The sequence below is a fragment of the Epinephelus fuscoguttatus genome, linkage group LG12, assembly GCF_011397635.1.
Source record: "Epinephelus fuscoguttatus linkage group LG12, E.fuscoguttatus.final_Chr_v1".
Classification (NCBI taxonomy): Eukaryota; Metazoa; Chordata; class Actinopteri; order Perciformes; family Serranidae; genus Epinephelus; species Epinephelus fuscoguttatus.
The window spans coordinates 7,961,672-7,983,546 of record NC_064763.1 but is presented as its reverse complement, the minus strand read 5'-3'; the positions used below and the strand labels follow the sequence as shown (position 1 = coordinate 7,983,546).

The 21,875-nt window shown below is 38.1% G+C and overlaps 1 protein-coding gene across 13 annotated transcripts in view; it reads left to right on the top strand.

Moving 5' to 3' along the window:
- dlg2 (discs, large homolog 2 (Drosophila)) overlaps positions 1-21,875 on the top strand; it is a 256,794-nt gene that overhangs the window by 25,429 nt on the left and 209,490 nt on the right. For 12 of the 13 annotated variants that reach the window (XM_049592539.1, XM_049592547.1, XM_049592558.1 and 9 more), the window contains exon 3: positions 17,331-17,482. In XM_049592539.1, coding sequence (XP_049448496.1) covers positions 17,331-17,482 — 152 coding nt within the window. Of the gene's footprint in view, positions 1-13,865; positions 13,913-17,330; positions 17,483-21,875 lie in introns of those variants that run through there. The other variant, XM_049592543.1, reaches the window with a different exon arrangement.

The following is a 21,875-nucleotide window of genomic DNA, read 5'->3' as shown; positions in this document are numbered from 1 at the left end:
GCAGCAGTTTTTGTCGATAAATGTGAGACGTTCGAATGTGTCTGCATCTTCAACCGGAAAAAAGGAATAGAGTTTGATATCGTTGTGCGGGAGACTGCTATGACTGATGAAACTCACCAAAAAACTACATTGATTGGTCAAAGATCGTGGAGAGTTCAAGGGGATTGGTTGAATTTGCATGAATTGTTGTGATTGCAACATCCTGGAGGGACTGTATGGTTGGCTGTGACAGTTATTTATTATTCAGACAAAATATATAGGAACAAAAAATATAAAAATAAAAAAATAATAATAACAGAAATGTCACCCTACACATAACGAGATGTTGGATCTGTTCTAGTGTTCATTAAGTATAACAGGTGCCATATCCATGGTGACTACTGTATGAGGAAATGTGTTGCTACAGAAACATGCTTATGATGAAGTAGGCCATTGAAATGTCAAGCATTTATACCTGTGCCCACACAACACAATGTCTCTCAGTAACAGTAGGTATTAAGCTGTAGGTGTATTTATTCCGCTAGTCTGCTGTGCAACATCTCCCCTTGAGTCTGAAATTAAGTTAAAATGGAGTAATGAGGATGTGTGGAATATATATGTAGATGTCCAGTACTTCTAGGTGAAGTTGGAGCTCCAGTAGAGGGAGCCAGAAGACTGGGCATATCATTGTTTAACTCTAGCTTCACTGCTCTGTATCTTGCTTTGTCAAAAATGATCACAAAAAGGCTCACACCTCCCTTTTCTGAGCTAAATCATCTGGATTTGTCCAGATCTGGGGTCTAAAAACTGTTTTCGTGATAAATCTTAAGTAGGGTTGTCTACATTGCTGAAACCATGCTGAACACTAGTGTGAGGCAGAAATTGAGTTTACCTGTGTATAGCTTTAAGGTGTATAATGTGAATACTCTTTGTCATGTAACACTACATATTGTGCATCTGGTGTGCTGCATGGACGTCACAGCAAGAACTGATGCAGATCTCAGAGCTATAGTCAGCTAAGTTATTCCTCCCACATTTGTGAGGTCATTAAGACACCCACACACTTAGCTGACCCTGCTGCATTGGGCTGTGCTTTACCTCAGCCTTGTGGCTGACCTCACAGGATATTACAGCCACACACGCATAAGAGCCATATGTTACTGTTTTCAGACTCCCACCATGCTTGGGGCATTGAGTGGGCATGGAATTAACATGAAGCTGGCTTATGATTCATCAATTACTGTTCTAATGCAGTTCCACTGCTAAATCTCATTTGGTCCTAATATCTGCTATGATGTTCGGGGTTATTTCTCAGTCAGTGATATCTGTGTTTATCTGCAGTGCATTATTCATTCGCAGATGTAAGGCGGTACATCAAATGCAGTGAGTGATGAAAAGGCTGAGGTTGTATAGAACAAAGCAAATAGGTGGGGCAGATAAATTGGCTGATATTAGCTTATTGCAGAGTCAATACATTGGTATTGGCATAAGCCTACATGTTGTCCAATAAGTAATAGAGATGCTCCAATTGCATTTTTCTTAGCTGATTCTGATTTTTTTTAAATGTCTGACCAGCGGATTCCCATTTTGGTATTTTGACTGTCGCCATCTTGGATTTTTGGAGCCAGAGGACTATATTTGGAGGAGAGGGTGAAGCTGTGGATGAGGGAGGGGTGGACATAGACTGTAGCGATGCCTCACAGACAGCCTGTCACTCAAGCGGCTCTGCTCTTCAAATGTGTAACTTTAAACCTTAATAAAATGTAAACAGGTGAGTTCTATAAAAATTCACCTCCCCTTCAGTTGTCATGAATGTTGAAATCAGCTGTAGCAACCAAAACGTTTTTTTCCCCCAGGCTGTAGACATATTTATTGCTGAGGCTAAGTTCAGCATTTTAAAATGGGGTTCTACAGGGTTCACTTGTAGAGCCAGCTTCAAGTGGCCATTAGAAGAACTGCAGCTTTTGGCACTTCAACAACAACATTGGCTCAGCTGGCTTACCCCAGTCTGCTAGTTAGCTTACCACAGTAGCTTTAAAACGATGTGCAGCATGTATGGGAATGTTGCAACTTTTGATAATAGGTTGCAGCTGCTGTGACAGTATTCCTTAACTGTCTGTGCTGCTGTTTGTGATGTGAACCATTGTGCAGCACATGCATGTAAATATGATTGACTACATCTTAGACTGTGCGGCTGTGCACAAATGCTAAAGAGATTTATTTTGAAACACTATTGCTGTTTGTCCCCCAGGGATTTCTGATAAGTTTATTTTTCAAGAATAAAGCTAAGAGCATATCTTGGCCACAACTGTTTCTGTATATTTTGTGGTTATGGAGAAGGAGCCCATCACTAGATTTTTTTTTTTAAATTCTTGAATATTGATATTGGTATCAACTATCTGGTTGGCTACAATGTGGACATGGTATCAGATTTTCATGATTCTGTAATTGACCACTCCACCGAAAAAATCATATAAACATGGATAAACCTGCTAAAATAGGTTATAGAATCCTTTTCCATTGCTGGGAGATGAGTGCTGTGCTCATGGCTCTGCAGCAGTGAGTCATGGACAGTCCAGGTCAGTAAACGGTAGCGAGGAGCATAGAGGCCAGTGAAAATGTTACGGTGGTTACTTCTTTTTATACATCTGTAACTTATTCAGTCGCTCTCAAACTGAGCGCAGACTGATTTAGATCGATGTTTGAGCGCTGCTTGGGAGCAGACGGACAGTATTTCATGGTGGTGTCATTGCATCTTGCCAGTAAAGGAGCTATGATTAGCAGATTCACTTGTGTGTTGTGTTCCCATCAATGCTGAATGGAGCTGGAGGCGATAAAAACCTGTGACTGCTGCAGACCCAGGTGTATATGCTGATGAAAACCTGTCCCATTGCATTAAAAAGCCAGATGTTAGTGGGTTTTTGTTCATGCTCACAGTCACACCCACAGGCAGTTTTAGAGTCAACAATTGCATGTGCAACCTGTATGTCTGACTGTGGGAGGAAACTGAAGAATCCAGAGAAAATCCGCACTGACACGGGAGAACATGCAAACTCCACACAGATGGGCCCCGGGCGGCCGGCCAGCAGGTTCGAACCTCTTGCTGTTGTGCGACAGTGCTTAACATTGCACCATTGTCCTCCGCAGCTAGTTCAAACGTGGTAAAATATATTTCAAACATAGTAAAATATCTGCAGATCATGTCCTACAAGTTTTAAAACATGACTGCTTATCACATTCATGTAGTAATTGCACAAGAACACATTTAAAGTTTGGATTTATTATAAATGAAGGTCTTTAATGCTGAGTTACATTTAGCTCTGACCATAGCACATTACGGTTTGGTAGACCTTGTTCAAAACCTGAAAGATATTTTGAGCTGTATTCTTGACAATAATGTATTCCAAGGAGGAAATACAGGCTGAGAAATTCACTATTGTGTTAATGAAAACACAAAAGTCAGAGTCATCCTCCATTCGTATTATGTCGTATACACCGTTCTTATAATTGTGTACTCGCACAGTAACAGGCAATTCAAGGCACAATGATCCCAGTAATTTATAACACAGTTGACAACAGTTGTAATTCTGCACTGTCTTTTCATAAAATAAGATGTTATCAGCTGTTGTGCTGGTGTTTAGCTGTTTTGTCAGCCTCTCAGTGTTCTTCTTTTATCCATTCTTTGCTGTTTTTATTAATGTCACTCAGCAGATTCAGATTTTCTTTTTTCTCTTGGTCTTTAGTTAGATCAGTTGGTCTCAGTGGCAGATGGGTGGAGCAGTAGATGTTTTGCATGATGATACTGTATGATACGATACTACTTTGATGGTTTCACCTTGCATCGATTAGATTGTTGTTCATTGAATACATGCATCAATCCAGATCGACAGACCGGTACACCCCTAGATTTTAGTATCCAAACAGTGTATAAAGGGACAGGTTAAGGATGCCACGATGCTCCACAGATGAATTCAAAAGGTCTTTTTTGCCCTCAGCTGTGACACTTTTGAATGACGTGGTACCTGCCTGTTTCCTTAGATATTGGTTGTGTTTTTTATGTAAATAGTAAGGCCTTTTTTATGTATTCTATTTGTTTTTGTTCATTTCAAAGACTTTTATTCATATGTATTGCCTGTTTTTCAGACCCACTTGTATTTAGGTGCATCACCGTTATAGCAGGCTTTTTATTTATAAATTGATTGACTTTATGCATATATAGTATTTCTTTTAATTTGGGCTAGGTGGGCTCCTGAGCCACACTAATATCCTCTAGAAATGCCTTTTGTTATTATTCAATTCTCAGTTTGTGAATTAGTTGTTATTTTTGTGGCTGTATGTCTTTCACATGTTGTCTGCTGTGAGCTGTCTGATTTGTATATCTTTTATTCGTCACTGTGCATTGGCAAACAAACTAGCTTCCTTTCTGAGGCTTCATAAAGTTAACTATCTAGATTTCTTAAATCAGAGGACGTGTCGAGCTTATATAGAGCCCCCAAACCCTGCTTGCTGCAGCTCCATTTTAAGCCAAAATTTTCAGGGCTGTGTGTTCATGCATTCTCAGGAGAGAGCTGAGCTCATTACAGAAAAATGTCTGAACTGCTTGTCCTATCTTAAAAGAATACTTCACAAGGAATACTTTACTTAGGTGAGAAAAAGGCAATGCAGCAACAGAATCTTTGTTCATATTTGATCAGGGCTGCTTAGTTTTACTGTTTGATCTGAGTTTCTTCAGCCTCTGTTTTTACAATACAAGAAACAGTATGGCACCCACTTCCTGCTCACACATTCTCATATTACAGCCAAACAGTACACTAAAATATGTTTCAGAAAATATTTAAGATTTGAAACTACCAGTTAATACAGCAATGCAGCAACAGAAAATTGGTTTGAATTTGATCACTGCTGCCTAGTTTTAGTGTTAGGTGTGAGTTTGGTCAGAGTTTGATAGAGAGAAAAAGTGAGAGGGGTGGGTCTCTCTCATTTCGCATCTGTGCCATTGACTGTAGATAGATGACATGGCAGCCCCCCCAAAAGTGAAGCCGAAACATCTCGATCGCCCCCTTGTGGCTGGCTGCAGTAAGGGTCATAAAGCCCGCCGTCTCCATGTTAGTGAATGGGACATGGGCCAAACTAAAAACTCAAAGTACACATCAAATACATTTTTCCCAAAGATGGTTTCACTCATTTAAGATATTTTTTTTAAAAAAATCACACTGCTTTGTTCAAGTATTTGTTTTTCTAATGAGTTTGGTTTTAATTAGTTATTTAATGCTATAAAACGGGAGATAACAGCGGGAAACTTGATACCATGGAGATCGCTACTGTGCAGACTTTGGCTTTCAGTAACGTCACCAGAGCAAGATGGCAGCGGCTGTATCCAGGATATTTTAGCTTCACTTTTGTAAAGTGGGGGTAACTGGAAATGCATTGTCCATCTTAATATTGAGTCTATGGTCTGTGCTTTTTGTGTCCATACATGGTGGCGGGCAAACGTAACTATTAAAGTACAATCTGTAGTTCGAGCAACAGCTGTAGAGCTGGTGGATTTGAGCTGGGAGATGAGCAGGGAGATGTGGGCGCTGTTAAGATGGAGGGAAGTTTACCATAGTATATTAACACATACTACAAAGCTGGTTGAAAATCAGCAGAGTATCCCTTTCAGAAATCCTAACGCCTAAATAACTCCACACCTAAATCAGCACTCATCCTGCCATGCCTCTATCTTTGATTAAAATGTACCAGTAGGCGCTTCGAGATTGACAAGCCATGATATGAATGGTTCTCATCTTGTCACTGTTAGCTAGCTTGCTATCATGGACAGAAAGACGCATGTTCAATTTTAGCCAAGAGGAGTTGGCAGAATTAATCTTGTCGATGGAGGAGAGAAACCTCACTTTTTCAGGAGGTTTTTGTCTGTTATTTGAATTAAATATGAATTCAAGCTGAATAATTAAGTCATTTATTTAAATTATTTATTTAAATTCAAAGTGTCACCATACGGTTTGAGTAGCCTTTCAATCGTTATATTATGGTGTTCGTGTTGTTCTTCATCCTTATTGTCATTGCCATACAGACCTTAATACAGTGCTGCTGCCATTTTTGGCAATTATTTTTAATTTGGGAAAGATTTGGTGCCAAACTTGGGAATAACCTGATTTAGGATGGTTCTGTAATAGCTAAATTCCTATCCTGAGATAAGTTAAGTATTTTTACGAATACATACATAAGATTTTTTTTTCTGAATGCAGTCAGGAAACATGTTCATGTAATACAAAAAATCCTAAATGTCATCCTAGACTGATATAAGATAGGATTTAAGACTAAGGACTGAGGCTCCTGGATTTCTGACATTTCCCTGCTGCAGTGTGTCTGTGTCCGGAGCCTCACAGTATTATTTCAGAGTTTAAATTGGTTTAAAAAAAAAAGAAAGAAACTGCTGCAGTTTCTCACAAGTACTGACGTCGTTTGGAAAAGTGCACTTGGTATTTGTTTCCATGGAGATGCCACGAGCAAGGTGCCTGGCTATGACTCAGAGAAAGTTCAGACATGTCACAACACATTTGAATGTGTTTGTGACTCCACCCAACCCCTCTTTCACAGAAACCAAGACTGAATATATATTTTAAAATAAAATGCAGAGAATAGGGTGAATCAGAGATTTAAGTGTCAACTTCACCTTGCAGTCATTTATTTTAATGGTCCTCTTACTGTTCCCTGAAATTGGTGATGACCTGAGTTTTCCACCCACAATACACTGTCTGCTAAATCCAGATACTCCCTTGCTTTCAACATTGACATTTTTGTTTCCAGTGATGATGCTGTTGCTGCTCTGCAAGTCCAGCAAAAAAGAGGTGAACTTTAAACTCAGTGGTGTGTGAAATATGAGAGGTGGAACCAACCACCACTTCTCTTATGTCTCCCGAACCATCCAGTGTTAGGTAGGTATTTAGAACTAAACTTTAAATTGCTTTAAGTCTTGCTTTGAATTGCCTAAACCATCTTAAAATTCTGATCTGCAGCCCCACACACAGTTGTAAAGTTATGTTATATAGTAAAACAGAGGAGAATGTTCACTTGCAGAACAAACTGTCTGAGATCGTCGCATTTAATTTCTAAGTGACCATTTTGCCATTATCTATTGCTGTCTTGTCTGTCACCACTAACTGCAAGCTCTTCCCCGAGCCAGGAAAAACTGAAGATTTAAAGTTCCTAGATAAAGTCTGAGTCTAAAGCTGCAGTAATCATATATTTTGTCATTATCTACAATTAATCTTTTTTTAATTAGTCAATTAATAATACCAGCTACAATGCTCATACAAATAGTGAGAGTTAGGTACTTGTCTAAGTCCTGGATTTTCAAATTATAAAACTGCATTCCTGCATGAATTCCTCTCATTTTAACACCATCTGACTATAGCATATAATTTCCTTTCCTGAGCAGTGATGTATTACCAATAATTGGTAGCCTGTGTGTTTGGAAAAAGAAGGATTAGCTGGCACCTTAGTCACTGTGGAGGAGGCTAGCTGTAGGGAGGGGATGCAGCTGGAATAATCGCTCCCCAAAGAAGCACAGCTACACAGGAGCCATCACTGTGAGCCACAGCCCACTCCACCCACCCGTTATGTAAGCACGAGGAAAGCAGGCCAGCATTGTGACAGTGTGTATGTGTGTGTTCACTGTGAAAATGCTTTGTGGGATTTTGTGCTCGTTAAAGGAAGCTACCAGTAAAGTTGCATAAAAAACATATGTGTCAAAGAGGATGTAAATCTCCTCAGATCCACCGTAGGGTTGCCAAGGAAACCCGAAAGGATGAGAGCAGCATGCAAACAGTCCCTGTCAAGCACTTGAAAGTCACAAAAATTGATGTGACCAGAGACACTAAAAGTAGGAAGTAAGTATGGACATTTGCTATGCCCTGCACGATGTACGTTAACTACCACATCATTCTTCAGAAAATACATTATGCTGCATTTCAGTCAGCTTTATCCCTGAACTCATGGAACTTTAAAGACCTTTACAGTCTACAGTGATAATATAGAAACATTGTATTCTTAAAATGACTTGATGTTTTAGTGTTTCATGATGTGACTGTCAGTAGTGGAAAGTAACCAATTACTCAAGTACTTTATTTGAGTACAGTTCTGAGGTACACTTACATCCATAACAATATGTAGTTCTAGAAAAGTGGTTTTCAGTTTAGAAGCAACACCTTAATCAGCTACAGCATTAAAATGCTCCTTACGGGTTAATGTATCATTAATTTATCACACTCTGGCATGGGCCTTTCTACATGAGTAATTTTACTCCTGATATTTACTTTGCCTTACAGTAGTTGAAATTGTGAATGCAGTACTTTTAATTAAGGTTCAAGGTTCTTTGTTGTCAAATGAACAGCAATTACAAGAGCAGTTGTTGCCATTGAAAAAGTTGGGTCACAGGCTCCCTCCAATGATGGAGTTTGAATATGTAAAAATAATAATAATTATAATGATAATAATAAGACAATCACACAAGTAGAAACAAAAAGAAAATGTGAAGTAAGTGATATACCGTGTAACTTCAATTAAAAGCCTGTCTCAGTTAGAGGCTGGGTCTGGTTGCCAAGCTGTTCATGTTTTTATAGAAATTATTTGGGTTGTTGGCTACCTCAAATTATCTGTCCATTTCCTGATTATCCTCTAAGTTTTTCATGTGCCTTCAGTCTGTAAGGGTCCAACAATCAAAAGAATCAAGGATTTTTTATTTTTTTTTTGATAAAAAAATAATTCAAGTTATGAGTATTGTTTTAACAGGATAAAGTGGAGTGAGCCATGGTGAAATGTATACACTTAGCAAGACTGTTAATAAAAATGTATATATGTATATACAAAGGGGCAAACAGTTTAGTTAAAAGAAAGGGTTAAGTTGTAGCAGAAAGGGGAAAAGGAAAGATAAATGGCAGAACAGTCCTTTACAACCCTGAAAGGAGAGGAAGGTGGGGATTGAGAGGAGGTAGATGAGGTACACCTGTGAGCTGGGGGAAGGGGAAATCAACAACCAAAAGCAGCATGGAGGAGAACAGAGAGGAGTGACAGTGACTCAAGGAGAAGAAATTTCAGGTTTGCTTCAGTTATGAACATCTTTGCTGTGAGGTGAGCAGCAGTCAAGAGAAGAACCGGCTAGATTGTATAAACTTTTCTGGACACCACAGCCTCTGAAGGAATGCTGTTCCCCAGAACAGGTGGGATGAAGGTAATGATATATTTCCCTCATGTAATATAAAAAGATAATAAAATATAATGTAATGTAGTGTAATATAATATAATGCAATGTAATGTAGTGTAATATAATATAATGTCATATAATGTAATAAGTTTTAATTACTTTCACAGTGTGCGGTTTTACTATCTCAGATATAAGATTTGAATACTTCACCAATTTAACAATAGAAACAGTGATACGGAGGTAGTATGAGAAAATCATGTTTCGTTTTCCCACATACAAAAAGCAAAACACGTTGTTTTTACCCACTCTGCTAAATTGTTTGCAACTAACAAACACAATCCACTTCTATAGTAGGCTGTTCTCATGCACCCTTATGAATACCTACGAAAAGTAACAAACTAGAATTCTTACATAACCCCCTTTGTCCAGAGCTAGTAATTCTTATGTAACCCACATAATCGGAAAGGACTGCTTGACCAATACAGTGATGGTAGTCAAAAAAAGGAGTGGGATGAAGAGCAATAAAGGGGCAGGTTGGAGTGGTGGAAAGTTTAAGCAAACACAGAACTTCCCCCCAGGACACCGGTGTTCGTGTCCTGTGTAAAACCAAGCGAACTTGGAGTTATTTTAAGGTATGTTATCACCATGTGTCTTTTGCTAACCCTTACCTACGTAACTTTAGTTTCCTAACCTAAAACACATAACTTTACTTGCCTAAACCTAACCTACGTAACTTAACATTAAGTACGTAACTTAACGTTAAGTCCGTAACATGACAACACCAAACCAAGTTTTAATAAACTTACGTAACTTTACTTTCTTAAACCTAACCTACATAACTTTACTTACCTAAACCTAACCTATGGGACTTAACGTTAAGTATGTAACAATGTTAAGTACATATTGTGACAACAGCAAACCGTGTTTTGTCTCCTAAACTAATGTAACTTCAGTTTCTTAAACCTAATCTATGAAACACTATGTTAAGTATGTAACTTAATGACAAGTATGTAAAATGACCACACCATTCATGGGTGCTAATTTGTTAGTTATCAGACAAACTCTTGTATGGGCATTTTTAAAAAGGCTTTCTGTTGCTTTAAGACTGTGGGGACTGAGTAGCCAAACAGTGGCAGTAATTTAATAAGTAAATAGAGAGCAGGAAGAGTCACAGACGTACATGCTGGCTTTATTATAGGTATATTACGGATGTCATAAGTTACATGTACATTGTATATTTTTCTGTAAAGTATTCTTACATGTTTTGTATTTGCAGCTCTAAAATCCCATTCCTTATTTTGTGTGACATTTGTATGCATTTATAACCTAATTGTACATACCTACTAAAGGTTTTCAGCTGTTCATGTTAGGGATGCACCTAAATATGAATGCCTTATCTGGGTAAGCACAGATGATGTGCTCAGAACAGATACAAAGCACATCCCATTTTTTACAGCAATAATTGACAGTTCACCACAAACGTAACACCATTTCTTCTCAGTTATAACTGTCATATGTTAACACACACAGACATCATACATACTGTCAGGATCTCCAATGTCCACCAGGGACAGACGTCCATATAGCCATTTAGAAATTATTAAAAAGGTCACTCCTTAAACTTCATGAGAAGATCAATGTCAACTTCAGTGACAGTGATCTAGGTGTTGTTGCCTTTACAGCATGAACAGGAACTGCTAGTTGCCAAAGCAGCAGGACTTTTTTATGATGCAAGCTTGCCAAAATGGAAACAGAAAAGCTTTAAAAAAAACAAACAAACAAAAAAACCCTACTGAGGTGAACTTACTTAGAACCCAGACATTTAGCACACTTGTCCTAAATAACTTTTCACCCGTTTTCAGCAGATTAGTTGTGCAGTGCAGGATACAGTTAGTCTGATGGTGCACAGATGTTATTTTTACTTCATGATCCAATATTGAAGCCCTGCACTGTGCACAGTTTCACAGCAGACAGGAAACTGAAGAGCTCAAGTAAGTGCATGCTAATGGGCCAAGGGAGCTTTTCAAATTTTTGTCAATAGCTTTCTAATATTTTAATAGACCTCTCAAGCAAAATGTATTTTTATCTGGACCTCCTCCCATCGCATGCACAACCTCCTTTTATATAACATTATGGCATAGGGCCTGATGGGCTGTTTTGGCCTGTTTTTCTTTTTTTGTGATAGCTTTGTAATTTTTCATCCTAGACTCCAACTTGATATCAATCTTAGCATGAAAATCATACTTTATCCCAATGCAGCCACTGTTTTTGTGCTCCTTGGCCTTCTTGTTAGCCTGATTGTGTTCTAAATAGGCTGTAATCTAAAAAGAAAATCATAAATATTTCTTTTATAAACTCATTTTCACCCAGATTTTCAGCAGAATATTTAATCATATTGTAGGGCTACCATTTGATTAACAGTTTATAGTGCAATACACTCTGCATCCCAACAGTATTGCATGTCTGTGCTGAAGAGCAGAACTCATGTTGTCACAATTCATGTGGCCCTGCTGCCAAAAATACTCACCAGATGGGATTGTGTTATTGTATTTTTTGATAAAGCCTATGGATTAACAGTTAATGCCAAGCCTGAACAGATACTTCCTGTGTGGAAGTATAATTACATGATTGAAAATTTTACCAAGCAAATGTTATCCTGTTATATAACTTTCTTTTTTTGTTTCTTGACTCACATTTTACATGCTGCACAAAAACTGATAAAATCCGACCATAGCATTAGTGAAGGCTTGAGCCATAAACCAAAAGTTTGGCTTTGCATGCCAGTCTGTAACTGACAAAGCTTGACACTGCACATGTGTAAGTTGAAAAATTATCATGTGAACAGTAAAACATTTGAATTCACTAGATGCCTGTTGGCTAAACCTAATGCTCAGTGCTTGTTGTATGCTCTGATGTTGTTTGTAATGAAAGACTATGTCAATAGCAGGAGAACAGCAATGTTGCGGACGGAAAATACGGGCGGAATCTCGAATATTGATAACATATGAAAAAAAGTATGGAATATGGAAAATAAGTGTAAAACGTGGAATATCATGGAGGAATAATCCAAAATGCGGATGCAATTTATAAAAATCAGGGTATCCTTATTACCACCGTAAGCATTTTTTCATGGCCCCTTAGCCAATTGAAATGAAAAAACAAAACAAGACAAACAGACAAAACAAAAACTATGCTCCTACGGTTTGGTGTTATTTATGGGCATACTGTTGATTAAAAATAGTGCAATGTTGTGTTAAATCAAATGAATTGCTATTCATTAAATTTTCTTATTAAATTGTTTAAGTTTTAGTCACCCACAACATTATGAGACTTCATTTTCAGTTCCATCTGTACCTTGATTTCCTTTTTATTTATAGTAGAAATCTGGTTACTACTTGTTAGATATTAAACTAAAAAACTATAACTACTGTTTTCTGACACAGTACGAAACTAGTATTGTATCAGGATGCACAGAAAAATTCAATACTGTTTTATTTGAAGTCATGTTAAGAATTAGGCTGATATTGCTGTAACTGTTCATGGCTAGTGGCAAAATATTTGATTATTTGATCAGTCAATAGCTGAAAAAATGTATCTTCAACAATTTTAATAATTGAGTCAAAGTTTAAGTTTTTCATGGAGGAAACATTCCAGTTATTTGCAGGTTCAAGCCTCACAGCTTTTAGCGTTTGTGAGTTTTTCTCTGCTTTACATCATTTTAAAAAATAATATATTTGGGATTAAGACTGCTGGTCTTAATGGACAAAACAAGTTATTTGATTAAATCAGCTCAGGCTCTGGGAACTTATGGTAGGTGCTTTTCACTTTTTTGACATTTTAAAAACAAAAAGAGAAGTCACTTACTTTAAAAAAAAAATCCACAGATGAATTGCTGAAATATTTGATTGCTGTAAATAATTTGTAGTAGAGCTATGTCATGTTGACTACAATGTGGATGTGCGTAACATACACTAACTGTGTATGTTAGGGAGCTGCACTTAAGGAATTTTTGTACTTGCACCAAGGGGTTGGCTCTAAATGTTTGATGTTTAGTTGCACTTACACACTGTCTTTACAATAAACTGTCAGTGTGGGGCGGTTTACTACTTCACAGAGGCTTGGGAATGGAATCCTCCTCGTCAGTGGAGATTCCCAGCAAGGCCACATTGTATTAGACATACTGCAAGATTTCCTCTGCAGAGCTCATGATGCCTTTTACACGCAAGCTATGTGCCTTAAATACTGTGCCAGCTGCCTTCTTTAAAGCAGCTCAGCGGCACAAAGAGTGAATGGAGTGTTCCAGAGCTGGTAGTCACTATCTTTGTATCTTTAATGCCTGATACTAAACTTGCACGAAGCGTGAAGAAAACACTGGTGTGAGAAGCAGGCTATGCAGATATCAGAGGGAAGAGTTTGGAGAATTGGATGCCAGGTTGTGAAGTTGTTGGACCACTTTACGGTGGAGAAGTGGAGTTTTGTTCATTAAGGGAGAGTTGGAAAGGACTGCTGGCTGTGTTAAGCACATTACCCAGAGGAGAGCTGAATTAGAAATCAGCTACGCGGGGTGTAAGGTCATTGTCTGCATTGAAGGGAACAGGCAGCCTCTATGTCTGAGGATTAGGCTCGCTGTTTGCTTGCCACCAGGCATCTGGTCCTCCCACAGCACACTGTTTCACAGGATAGCACGCTGCAACATGACCGGAGAAAGCAGGGAGGTTTTACTGCACTGTGAGTTACTCTTGACAACTTTCTGCATCTGTAAATCTGAGACTAAAACTGCTCTCATTTCTCCCCCCTCCCTTTACGAATGTTGATCACAGTTGATGGTTTTGATGGTTTTGGGGTGTAATGCTGTGTAGTGAGGGCTGTATTTTAGACCAAGTGTCAGTGCTCGTCAAATGGACGTAGAGGTGAGCGCTGCTGGTGGACGTCTGGTTTGGTCTTTGCCTTACTTAAGTCATTTTTATTTTAATTCCTTTTAATGAAACAAAAGTCAGAACCTATTTCCTTGACCTAAATTGGAAAGCATTTGTGTCAAGTGCTGTACAGCAAAGTGTATGTATGATTCCACTGCATAACTTTGTTCTGTCACAATAATCAAATGAGTGACAACTAAGAAAAACTGATTTTGCACCATGTTGAGTCTTACACATATACACCCCCCGCTATACACCAACCGTTCAAGAGCTTTTGGGGATTTGCATAAATTTTGCTGTATTCATTTACATCCATAACAGCCTGTTTTCATTTGAATTACAAAAAGATAGAACTGTGACTGCTTTTTTGTTTGTTTGTTTTACAGAAACTACATCAATATTTATTATTGATGTAATTTAATTTATTTGCTGTTTCTAAAAACAGAATGCATGAATTAACTTGTGAACGATTGGGACATAAACATGACCCTGTATCTTGTGGTGCACGCTGATAGTTGGTTTTTATGAAGATCTATTTAAATGTAAATGATCACTTGTTATGGGTCTGGTTTGGTGGTAAAACATGGCTATCCATTCAAAAAATGTGTATACATTTGGAAAACAATAGCACTTGAATTGAATACTGAACAAAGAGCTCAGTTGAGTCATACAATGCAGATTCTTTGTGGTAGTAATGACGCACCAGATGCTGAGTCCATTTCTCCAGATTCTACTGCAGCGAGGCCGATACAGCATCGACTCACGCTGACATTCAGTCAAAGCAAACCATGAGGAAATGTTTGCACAAGTACAATCACTAGTCCTGGCTGAATGAAAAATGTTGACTTTCAGTCTGTTTAGCTTCTGCAATGATGTTGCAAAAATTGGGAAAAGATGCATGCAGATTGCTGCATTGTTGCACATGCTGCATTTGCTCTTTTTTTTTAATGACATACTGTCATACCTGGACGTGTTGATCTACTGTGAAGCTTCAGGCAGGGAAGTTTGTTGTCATGGTGTTGATGTGTGTTTATGTACATTTATGTATGACCACAGTAAGAGCAAAGCATGATCATCACACAGTAAGAATGTCATTCTGAAACTGCATAGAGCACATGATACGGCTTTTGAGGCATTTTTCTGCAGACATTTACAGACTTTAAATTGTTTTCTTATTAACATTGCTGATTTTCAGTTTGTTCTGTGTAAACATACTGTAATACATTAATATCTACCTGAAATAACCTAATAATTACATTATATAATGTCAAAAAATATCACTTTAAATAGTCTGTAAAACTGCAATGCAATACAAGTCATGCAAGGCAGAGGTAACTCACAGCCATCCTCCTCATCCAAGCAAATTTATTGGCTGCAGTTTCAGGGGCACTTATAGATTGGCATAACTGTTGGTCATATTTGTATGTTTTTCTGGAGGTCAGGGTGCCTTCACAGATTTGATTTACCCAGTGTAAAGCTGTCCATCAGTATGATAGAAGATTCAATGCTTATTTTCACATGAAACAGTGAGAAATAACTGTTTAATGTGTCATGATTAGTCATGATTAAGTAGTACTCACTGACTGTGAATGTAACTAATTACCTGTAATTCAATGCAGCACAACAACCTGTATTGGTGTAAGGCTTTCTCAATGCTGTGGCTGTTTATGCATGTAAATAGAGAAATGGCTACAGCAAATGTTGGACTTAATTCAAATTGATTTCAGTAAAGGTCACAAAACCTTTGCTGGACTGGAAATACACACAGTGAACATTCCATTGTATGTATGTTAGCTATGTGTGTAACATTTTGCCATTCAGAATTTAGTGCTTTGTTTTTTACTAGTAGAGCAACAAGGAAATGATAAGGAGAGGTCAGCTGAAAAGTGATGGAAAAATATTAGGAGTATATATTTATACAAGCACGATTACAGCTGAAGGGACATATTCAGAGCTTGGCTTTTGAGGTAGATGTCTAGCCTAAAATTGCCCACCACTTAGCTCTAAAGTTGAGTATTCAACCCAAGTCTTGGAAAAAGAACTGTTCCCTCACCCGTTAAAAACAGGATGAATACAAGGAAAATATAGTCATAGGAATACAAGAATACAATAGTTGATGGAGGGTCCATTTAAGGCTTTGAAGTGATTGGGGTACAGTAGTAAAATGATGATGTGCACCCCATGTGAGACGAGGGTGGGTTTTATCAACTGAGAATTAAGACAATGCAGACAAAATTTTTTGAAATTGAAGTTGACGTAGGAGATATATTGGAGTCAGCAGTGGGCTATATATATATATAGTGTGTGTGATAATGTTTATAGCTGGCAGAATTCTGCGTAAAAGTCAGAAATGTTTTGCACCAGCCATTCATAAATCAATTTCTAAGTTTGTGTAATAAGTCCTTCCTAAATTCTGAGTAACTACTAACTTATTTAACACTAGTGATCAGTGGCTAGTGACCATTAATGTTACAGGAATATTGTGGTGATTAAAAATCTGTCTGAATAGTTTGCTATGAAACATTTGTTGCACCGTCACAACTAAAACTCACATTGGGTGTGAAAGCACTCAAGCACTTTATAACTTGATATCTAAAAATTCCTATGGTCTCCCAACTCTTGGTCTACTATGTTTCTGTGTATGTTGTTTTGCTTGTCTTACTTACTTATCTTATTTCCTTATTGTTGGCATTGTTCCCTTTTATGTGTTTAACATCAACCTGCCATGGGACTGGAGATGGAAATTAGCTGCCTGGCTATAATCTCATGTATTTACAAGTAATTGTTTATTAATACATTTTGTCCCATTAAAAAAAAACAAAAATCTCAAATAAATAAAACTATCAACTATGTGAACAGGAGGTCGCTGGAGCATCACCAGTTGTAACATTACTTCCAAAAATAACATTTTTTTCTTCTTTATTCTTTTCGTTGGAATAGCAGTTTATTTATTTTTACATTTTTGCATTAATATCAAACATTTGTGTAAGAAACTGCACATTTTGTTATGATATGTGAGTCTACACACAAAACCTGACCATTATTATTCGATGGAATCTGTTTCATCCTTTCCATCCATTGTATGTGTTGTATAATTGCTGCGGCCCTGATTCAGGTTAAACTGGTATCCACATCAAATGTGTTTCTTTTATTGATGAGACAGAGTTGACTGTGTTGTGTGAGGAGAAGTTAACCAGCACCTGAGTCATGTACTGTCTTTATTTCCACAGATATCCAGGAGTTCTATGAAGTGACGCTGCTAAACACACAGAAGAGCTGTGAGCAAAAGCTGGAGGAGGTCAACCACATGGCGGACAAGTGGGAGAAGAGTGTTTCTATACAAAACTCTGAAGTTGCACACTCTGCCTGTCCAGTGGAGGAGGTCAGTCTCTCACAATGTATCATCCCAGCAAAACCTCAGACTGAGGAATTACTTCTGTATGACTAGAGGGCTTTTCACACTGCATATACTTAGCCCAGGGCTATCATTAGCCTATGGCTAATGATAGCCCTGGGCTAAGAATGAACACACACATTGTTAATCCAAAGTTAACCCATGCCCAAGGCTAATGATTCACATTGCACCTCTACTAGACCTGGGTTAGATATCCGTTGATGTTTACATTCTAAAATGACGTGACTACTCTTTAACAGCAAGCAGCAATGTTAAAATGTCGCCATTAGCAGGGTTTTATGTGAGAGCAGTGCTCAAACATCTAAAAAAGAGAGAACAGCATCGTTGTTGTTGTTGTTGTTGTTGTTGTAATTTAGCCAGCTTGCTAGGTACCTCCAGTTTTGGTTAGTAGTAAGTACCATGGTTACAACATAAACATAAAACAAACACATGCAGGTGCATTGACAAACAAGTTGTGTGATTGGACAACAAAAATGTGACGCCAATTCTATCAGCTCCATTTCACACTGGCAACTTTTAGCCCCTTGTTTAGTAGATTTTCAGATGATAACCCCACAAAGTCCAAGCTAATCCTGCTGTGGATCAGGGCCAGCAAGCCATATTCTAAAGTTGGGGTTGGCCCACTTGAAATGTGTTAGAATTGTGCCAGTGTAAAATGCTTTCTTAGCCCCGTGCTAACAGCTCCCCTAGCCTAGGTGCTAAGTGCAGGGTGAAATGGGTTCAGGTCGTCAGCTGAAGCCATTTAAAAAGTGTAGAAGTAATGCAAAATATAGCTTTTAAAATCACAGGCTCATCAGTCATGAGGATACACATGAACATGTCCCTTTGTACATTAATACTTAAAACTGATTATTGTGAAACTATTTTAAGTTCTCATTGCTATAAAGGGACCCTCTGCCAATTTTACACACGAAGTTCAGAATACTCTTCAAGATGTGAACTATTAGTCCAGGTGAAACACTTGGTTCACTTGTACAGTTTGGGGCCCTAAACATTTTCAGAAACAAAGCCATCGCAAGAATGTCTTGTGGTGGCCATGGTGGGCATTTTATACATTTTTTGCATCACTGAATTCACCCATAACTATTTACCTGAAGGGTTTATGATGTTGTTTATGGTATGAGTGTAATCCTTGACCATTAAAACATGGGGCTAGACACCCCCCCCCCCTTTTCCATGCTACCGTATTTGGTTCAGGAGATATAATGAAAAACACATCATTCCGTTATGGTGCAAAGTAAAATGGCCGCCATGGCCAACACAAGGCATTTTTGCAGTGGCTCCATTTCTGAAAATGTTAGGGGTCCTAAACTGCACAAGTGTACCAAGATTCATATTTGTATAAAAAAAAGTGAGCATATCATCAAATTTGGCACATATCACCCAGCCTATAGAGCTAGTGTCAGCAGTTGTATGATGTCTGTTAAAGGCTCCAGAGGGAGGTTTCCAAAGTTTGAAAAAGTTTGACAGAATTTTCTTAGAAGGCCACAAGTGTGGAGTTTGAAAAAAGTGGGCATTTATCAGACAGAGATGATCTAATGAAAGCAGCTATTCAGTTTCATTGTGGGATATAACGGAAATGTGGTGTCCCACTTATTTGGCACTTCACCCATACTAGAGACTAACAGTTAGGATATATTGGCCTCTGCTGCTTCCATTTTGACCACTCCTGTTGTTAAATTGTCCTGTGTGCTAACTAACTGATTACTAACTGAACTGAACTATTCCTGATGGTCTTAAATTGCCTTAGATTTGATGTTGTGTGTTCATAGTATATTAAAATATTTATGCATCAGACATTACTACAGTGATTTCAGAATTTCATTAGGAAACAACTCAGTTACATTTAAAAGCCAGTATGTTAACATGTTTGTGCATGAATGCCATTTATTGATTCTATGGCAGCTAGATACAGAAAAGAGGTTCAGAGTCTAATAGTTGTGCTTGAAAGCATTTGTTTCAAAGGGTTGACTGAGAAGCAATTATTATCCCACCTCGGGGCTAAACTTTGTAAACGAATCGGTCTCCTCTGGGCCGATGAGAAAACTACTGAAGTTTGTTGAAACATGACACAAGAGTTCTAAGAAAGTCACAATGAAATCATGAGCAAAGATTGAACATGATTATATGGTGTCTTCTAGAAAGTGCGTTCATGTGGCATTCATCTTCACACTGTACTGAGAAAAACTTGCCACTGAATTTCTATTAGGAGCAAATTGTTGTCTACCTGCTTTATGATGTTTCTAGCAAGATTGAAAATAAACTTTAATGTATACATTTTATGCTAATTTGAATTAGCTGGTGACTCAAGCATAATATCCATGGTGAGCAGTGTCATTGTGGATCTGTTGTGGCTGGAGGGTTTAGACAGGATTTGGTCAGCCTCATTTATTCTTTGTTAAGAAGTTAGATTAAGTCTGCAACCAGGAGCAGCAGTGTAGAGGTGAGGCTCACTTGAAAGTAATCTCTTAAAAAAAAAAAGAAAGTAAAACAGGTGTTATTTAAAGTGGCAATGATCAATATTTTTCCAATATATCAAATGACAATGTGGAAACAGTGCCACGATAGTTGAGTTTCCATCCAGTTGTAGTGCAGGGTTTAACTGAATTTTGAGAAAATTGACCAAAGAGGACATAATTGTAGCACTGGTCAGACCTCAAACAAAGGAAAATAATGGATGTTTAATAATGGAGAGCACGCTGGACAGTGGAAATAGACAATTTTGTCACTAGTGTGACAGCCCTGTGCTCTTGGAAAAGTTCTGGTAACAGTCCAGTGTGCATACATTAGCTGTTAAAAGCCGTCAGAGACAACGAAGAGAGTTTGCAGTTGCCTATGCAGTGGCAGTACATTATGACTGTACATCATTATTTATTCACCTAATCTGTTTCTGTTGCTCTTAGTCACATTTGCCTTTTATTGATACCCCAACCTTTCCCTCTCCCCAAGTGTGAAAACTTTTTTTTGCAAAATTGTGAGACTTTTCATGATTTTTTTTTGTGTTTCCACTCAAGTTAAAATGTGCATAAAAACAGGTAGGTTGCAATGCACATAATGTGAAATGTGTCTCTGGTAGAGATGAACCTATGGAGCATAATCAGTTGAATCTGTCTGATCCACAACAACTGTTCTGGTTCACTCTCATCACTCTCATGACTTTAGTTTTGGATGCAGCAGGCAGTTTATTATCTGAGAAAATATTCTAAAAAGCCACTGTAAGCTACCTGCCCAGCACCAAACAGCAGGTAGACACAGTTGGAGACTAGCTGGTGGAGCATGTAGAGGCTTTAGAGACAGATATTTCCCTCAGGAGTTGGTAGAGATTAAAATGAGAGCTAAAAGAGAGTGAATATTAGAATTACATTCATCAGGTGGGCACAGACATGACTCCAAATAAATGATAACAGCCCCCCATAAGTGCTGGATGTGTAGATAAACAACTGTTTGCTAATAAGTTCTCAGTCATTAATGGAGCATAATGAGGCAATTTTGACAACTGGCATACAGAGAGAACCGTGGTTTACATTAGACAAAGGACTGTGAATGTATCAGGTATTGTGATTTAATGCAGATGTGATACCTTTACCTGCAAATCACAATAAAGTCATATGCATGCTATTGAAATAGTACACAAAAATGACTTAAAATTGTTGGCACAATGCGAATAGTTTTTGAAAGCTTTCATTTCTGACATTTTGTCAGGTTTCCCATATTTACAGCAGCAGCAACTACAACTTGGCTGTTAATGTTTGCTGGTGTAGTTTAGGGTGAGAGCTCATGGCACAACTTAGAGGAGAAGACATCTACATCATACTGCACAGGCACAGCACAGATTCATCGTCCGAGATGGAGACCTATGACTAACTTACAGGTTCTGTCATGTACATCAGCTGAATGTATTTACACTTTGAAAGAACAAAGGTGCTCTTTGTTGGCAGTGTCTAAATTAAGAGAGACATCGGAAGCCGCCAGAACAACTTGGTTTTGTGTGTGTGTGTGTCTGAGAGAGAGAGAGAGAGAGAGAGAGAGAGAGAGAGAGAGAGTTGATGTATACTCATACGCTCACACTGTGACATTCTAATTAAGGGGGATGAATAGAGGGCGCTGAGTGGTTGAGGGCCATGAAGAACTGAAAAAGCATAAAAGATGAATCAAAATGTAGCTTTAGCTCTAAGAATTACCAAGAGGAAAATAGTGGCCTCTAGAATGTGGTTCTTTATGCCTGCTGCTTGTGTTTTTATCCTATAGTACTCGATCATATGCGGCATATTCATAGAAGAAGGACAAATTGAATTGATCTTTTTTCGTAATGCATCTGAATGCTGCCACACCTACAAAATAATGACTGAATTAAAAAAAA